At 40.6% G+C, this 6,073-nt stretch overlaps 1 protein-coding gene across 2 annotated transcripts; it reads left to right on the plus strand.

The window, feature by feature from the left end:
- The first annotated feature begins 329 nt into the window (after positions 1–329).
- LOC136491145 (uncharacterized) lies at positions 330–5,591 on the plus strand. 2 transcript variants are annotated; one of them, XM_066487377.1, is made up of 10 exons: positions 330–897; positions 1,060–1,234; positions 1,326–1,484; positions 1,762–1,858; positions 2,061–2,131; positions 2,766–2,817; positions 3,214–3,262; positions 3,348–3,485; positions 4,268–4,387; positions 4,471–5,591. In XM_066487377.1, the coding sequence occupies exons 1-10, from the start codon at positions 692–694 to the stop codon at positions 4,598–4,600; spliced, it is 1,197 nt and encodes a 398-aa protein (XP_066343474.1). In that variant the 5' UTR covers positions 330–691; the 3' UTR covers positions 4,601–5,591. The 2 variants fall into 2 exon arrangements, with proteins under 2 accessions (XP_066343474.1, XP_066343482.1); XM_066487385.1 differs by having other exon boundaries at positions 333–897; positions 1,065–1,234.
- The last annotated feature ends 482 nt before the right edge of the window (positions 5,592–6,073 follow it).

Here is a 6,073-nt window from a genome sequence, read left to right on the forward strand (position 1 = left end):
GCCCTTGCTGTCACTGACTAATCATAAAATATATTTTTATAAGAAACATATATGAATATACAAATATTTATATTATTTTTTTATAAATATAGTCATACCTAGAATTATTTGACTTCTCAAGAAGAGATATTACCATTTTTTTTGGACCGAAGGAGTATTAGTTGAAGGGGAAAATATGAGTATATGGCGAAGCACTTTTTTTTTTGAAACCAAATGAATATCATGTTTGTGAGATGAACCAAATGAATAAATATCTTGGAATATATTTTATAAACTGAAAAGAAAAAGGAAAATGTTTATTCACATTTTATGGGCCTGGCCCAACCCACGTACGCATTGCAACGCTCAATTGGACTGTGCCCATGCGACTGTGTCAAAGCCCACCCTTGGTCTATCCTCCCCGCTAGTCCTTGCTGACCTGCGCCGGCGCCCGGCGGCCGCGTCCAAACAAAGCACCCTCGCGCTCTACCACTCCGGTCGTGTAGCTCCCTCACCAGGCCACCACCGTCGCGCGCCCACCGCAGCTACATTCGCCGACCCCTTCTTCAAGCGCTCTGCCCACTCTTTCAACCCAGAAGGTCACTATTATCCTGCGCATGCCCCCTATCCCCCTTCCGGCGTGGCACGCACGTTAGGAGTTCGACCGATTGCCGGAACGTCTTCCGCCGCCTTCTGTGCCATCGAAAGAGCGATGAGGTTTGTGGTGACGAAAGTTTGCAGCGGCGGGGGGAAGGCGCGGGCGGGTGCACTCCATATAGGCGGTGGCGGCACTGGAATTGAGACGCCGGCGCTGCTGCTGTCCACTCGTAAGGGGCTGCCAGCGTTCTTGTCCTGCGACCTCCTTGCCTCCTTGCCACTCCCGGACTCCCTCCTCCTCCATGTCTGCCCTACCCACTTGTAAGTGAGACCCTAAATCCTCTACCTGTTCCAGTTCCCCTCCACTCTGACCGTATATGTTGTTGTTTAAAAACAAAACCCTCAAAGAACTAGCCCCCTCTTGGTCATGTTCTTGTGAGTTGTGGCCGTTTAATTGAACTAGTTTGATCTCCTTTCTCGCAGTATAGAGGGCCCTCCAGCGAAAACAATATCAGCTATTGGGGGTTTGCACGGTATGCTGGGTCTACCTGATCACATTCTTGTAGCGGCGGCAAGTGATTCTATTGAGAGTCTTCCATCAAGTGATGCCGCCAACAAATTTGGTGCCTCTTTTGAAACTCCTTCGGGCCGTAGACTGGTTGGTAACTTAGTCCTTTCATTTTTCAGTACTCACGGGTGCATGTTTTGGTGTACATCTAGATTTTTTTTTTGTTGTAAAATTCTTTCAGGTAAAACCATCAGACTATATGGAGTTGATTTCCTGCATGAAGCCTAATATATGGGCCAGTTTGGCGGACGAGGTACCAGCTTGGGTGAATGAGAAACGAAACAAAGTCTCTGTTGACAGGTCATTGCGGTGGCTTGATGCATGTATTGCTTTGGACGTGGTAGGATGTTAAGCTATTTTCATCGAACTGTGTTTCATGACTTTAATGTATACATCTTTCTTTACTTTTCAAAGAGTTATCACTATTCAAATGTCTGAAATAGAGCAAAAAATAATGACTAAGTGACATTTCTGATTTATTATCAAGTGGTACTTGGCTACAAGTTTGGAGGCCTCTGGTACAAGCTTCTTAAAACTGTGGCAACTTTTTTTACAAATGGAATCAACCTCAGTCAACTACCTTCTTTTATTGATTTTTTTTACAACTCTTACTTCAGGCTTCTGGAGCTAATAGTTTTGGTGTAATTGTGGGAGGATCTAGCTTAGAACAACGAAAGCTATGTGCGACTGAAGTGTCGAAGCGGAATGTTTCAGGTGATATTTATATTTCGTTTGATATTAGTAATTTTCAGTAGTTTTTATTTCGTAAGTATCCATCTCGAGGGAAGAGGATGGCACCTATGATTTTTTTTTTCTTAACTTTGCACGTTAGCAGTTTATGAATTGACTTGACGATGATGTTTTAATTAGTTTGCTAAAAAACCTACTGATCCTCTTGTTGCCAAATTTGGTGCAGGCTTTTGGATTGCAGGATTTGGCCTTGGAGAGAGTATTGAAGAACGTTGCAGTTTGCTCAATGCCGTAACAGTGAGAAAAAATCCTTTCTATATTGAATATCGAAGTGTATTGATGATGATCTGCTGGGCTATGCTTAAAATTCTGTTGCCGCTGTTAGGGCTGCACTTACGTTAAAATCATGTGCCAAATATGAACCTGTAAAAATGAGAGAATTTTATGAAATATCACTCAGGCAGATTAGCAATTCATTATTTGTCATCCTGATGAAGTATCTGTGACACATGCCATCCCACATGTTACTGAGATGGTGGCATGCCAGTCTTAAAGGTGGCAAATTGTCAAATGCTTTCAAGTTGTAATTCTACCACACTCTACTAAAAAATGTTGGATTGTCCACCCTGCAATAGAAGATTTCAACTGTAAATGGCATTTCATATTAAAGTATCATATTCAGACTGTTTTATCGATTTTGATTTTTGATGTAGCATTAGATGGTCATATTCTGCATTTGTAATATTTGCTTAAAACAAGAATTTGCATGGTTTCAGATTACCATACAACCCCCCTGCCCCTGTGTAGCCTTCGATTTGTGATTAAGCTGAAGCCACAGTTCATGCTTTTTAGATGTTGTGTTTTGATGTGCTTAGAAGTGTTCTTTCTTTTTGTGCACATGTGACTGATTATTTGCTTTTCTTTCTTTCAGGATTGCTTGCCACCGGAAAAACCTCGGCTCGTGTCTAGGCTTGGTCTTCCAGGTGCCTGTGATGTATTTTTCCCAGTAACTTTGGATTTTCTTATGTAGTTTCCACAGGGACAATGACTTAGGAAGCTTTGCTTTCTTTTCTTTTTCATCTCAGCTGTGACTGCTTGCATTTTAATCTCATCATCATAATTCACAAGCTAGAGCCTAGCTGTTAAACTTATCCAAAATTTAGCCTATCACTTGTCTGTAGTAGTATTTTGCATTGGATGGTGAGTAATTAATGGCGGTTTATAAATACATTGGATAGTATCTTTTGCTTTTCCATGTGAAAAGCTTTACATAGACCTTTTTGACAATTTTCTGAAACTTACACCCTGAGATATCTTTGTATTAAAAACGATTTTTACAACTATCACACATTGACAACTCAGTACATTTTGTCTTCTAGAGGAGGTCTTGGAGGGTGTAGCTGCTGGTATCGACCTTTTTGACTCCACGTATGCACATAAATCTTTGTCCTATAGCATTTATGATTCATCAATGTGCTGAAAGAATTTGATTTTTCATATTTTGGAATGACAGGTACATTTACCAACTTACTATGGGTGGTTTCGCACTGATCTTCCCTGTTGACATGGTTGAAAGAGAGATGCAGAATGGTATACTCAACACTAGTGGTGGAGATTCAACAAAGATTAACCTGCGTGCTACAACATATCGGTAGGTGATCTGATCTATGTAGATATTGTCTTTGTGCCAAAGTCTGTGCATTGTATTTGAGAAGACATGGTTCTATGTATGTGTACTGATGATTTTGAAAGAAGTTACAACTAAGTTTCCTCAGTTGTATATCGGGCATGCAAAAATTTTGTTGGTAACAGTTTGGAAGTGTTTTAGTTTGGAGTAGACAAATGCAGCCATTTGAGCATTTTGATCAATTAATGTCGCCCCATTTGAGCATTTTGATAAATGAATGTCTTTAGTTCTCTCTGTAGATGCCTATTGGCTGCATTTAATCTGTGGGCAAATACATAATCTATTAACCTACGAGACATACCTAATACACGCAGAAAATAGCTATTGAATTTCGACCACGATGGCTGCTTTTTTTTTTTTTGTTCACACACCACGATGGCTGTTGGCTGCTACTGGTGCTCATTTTTAAATGGGAGAAGGGTTGCATATCATATTGTTCATGATGCCTTCAGTATATTGCCTATAAAAGTTGATTATGTTTAAATTAGGGTGTGCTGGGGAAGTGGAAGTGATAAATCATAAATGCAACATGATGAAGTGTGATAATTAGAAATGTAGGATTTGTCAAATCTAAATAATGAATTCATTGACTATTGATTATGGTTAAAATGGATGTTCATCACTATACCAATTGAAACTGCTATTTCCCTGAAGACACCCCATATTGAAGAAATATTTACATAAAAAATTGGATCTGTTGATTTTCTGTTATGTGACTTATGATTTTTGGGTGTTTGTTCCTTCAGGAAGGATATGTCACGGCTAGTTGATAGCTGTAACTGCTTCACGTGCCAGAATCACACCCGGGCTTACCTCAATCATTTGCTCAATGTCCACGAGATGTTGGCTCAGATTCTACTGGAGATGTAAGCAAAGTCGGATTCCCAGTTATGGTTCAGTAGGGAATATATTGAGTGAATGATGTTTATCTTTTCTGTTTATCCTGCAGACACAATACCCATCATTATCTTCGTTTCTTCCATTCCATACGGGAGGCGATAAAGGTTGGAGAGTTCGATCTTTTTCGGCAGGAGTTTGTTAAGAAGAGACGCGCCCATTTCACTGCTATTGCGATCTAGACGTGAGCAAGGGTTCATCTGGCCGTCCTCACAAGATTAGCCGATCAATTAATCAGACTTGTGTACACCTGAATCCTTACTAGTCAACTCTCACGTCTATGGTTGATTCTCTAGGAAACTTTCACCTAATGAACTCTAAAACATTTAGGGCTTTCAAATTATCCCCTTCCGATACATGTGAATTGGAATGAAAAATGAAGTAGTTTCCCTAACGACCTCTCCCAATATGTATGGATTGGAGGGGACGATCCTCTAACAAAGGCTAAATATGTATGGATATTTAGCGGACTAAGCTTCCCCTGGAAATTCAAATCTTCATTCATGTGGATGGTTGCTCATGACAGATTAGAAACAGTGGACCTGCTTAAGAGAAGGAATTGGGATGGTCCAAAGGAGTCTAAGCTCTGGTAAATGAGAAACAGTGGATCACCTGCTGTTCAAATGCCCCCTTGCTATGGTGATCTGGTGCTGGATTAGAGACAGTTTGGGCTTTGGGGTGGTCCTCCATTCCGGTTGATAGAAACAACTGAGTCGAAATTCATGCCACGGCTGGACACAAAGGTAATTGGTGGAGGGTGATGGTGTTTGCAGGGGTAGGGTGCGCGATCTGGAAGACAAGAAACGATTAAGGCCCTGTTCGGTTCCCGGGGAACGACGTCCCGGAACCGCTCCGGCCAGTAATGTCTATTTAATTTGTATGTAGCAGACTTGAGTAGGAATGGTTCCGGGGCGGGAATGACTCAAACGAACGAGCCCTAAGTTTTCTCCAATATTAGCGTGGACAACCTGAGGACGGCTTCGTGTTTGGCGAACGTGTGCGGGCTGGGCTGCTATCGTGTTTTGTCTTTGATGCCTGTCGTACTTTCCTTTTTAACATACGCAAGTAGCCGTCCTGAAATTAGAGCTTGATACTGAATCAAAAAATTAGAGCTTGATACGGCTTAGAGACTGTTTGATAGGTAGAGCGGGTATTTTACTATGTTCTGGTGCTTGTATGCTATTTGCGTTCTGTAAACTGGTAAACCCAGTGTAAAACCTGTTTAAGCTTTCAATAGAAGCGGGACCAAACGTTTTTGGTCTATATTTCCTAAGAAGGTGTTGCGGAGTTTCGTTTGGCTTGTTTGGCCGCATTTTCCAGGTTGACACTTATGCGATAAGTTTTCCTGATGAACATGAATGCTACATATCGATAGAAAAATTACAAATCCATTACTACCTTAAAAGAATAATTCGGAGTGGTTGTTTAATGCATTCCGCATTGCATTACACTCCCTCCATCCTTGCAATATAAAAGATTCTGAGCTGTCCTAAGTCAACTTATCTTATGTTTGACCAAAGTTTGTAGAAAAATCTTTTTGACATTAAATTAGCATCATTAGATACGTTATGATGCATATTTTTATGATACCTCTTTGATATAGTAGATATTAATACTCTTATATCTGAATTTGATTAAAATTTAGAATAGTTTAA

Source organism: Miscanthus floridulus, chromosome 1 (genome assembly GCF_019320115.1).
Source record: "Miscanthus floridulus cultivar M001 chromosome 1, ASM1932011v1, whole genome shotgun sequence".
Classification (NCBI taxonomy): Eukaryota; Viridiplantae; Streptophyta; class Magnoliopsida; order Poales; family Poaceae; genus Miscanthus; species Miscanthus floridulus.

Excerpts from the sequence above, each read along its gene's own strand:
- LOC136491145 (XM_066487377.1), top strand. The coding sequence starts at position 692 with ATGAGGTTTGTGGTGACGAAAGTTTGCAGCGGCGGGGGGAAGGCGCGG. Across the intron at positions 1,235-1,325 it reads CTCCTTCGGGCCGTAGACTG|GTAAAACCATCAGACTATAT; the intron begins GTTGGTAACTTA and ends AAATTCTTTCAG. Across the intron at positions 1,859-2,060 it reads GTCGAAGCGGAATGTTTCAG|GCTTTTGGATTGCAGGATTT; the intron begins GTGATATTTATA and ends AATTTGGTGCAG.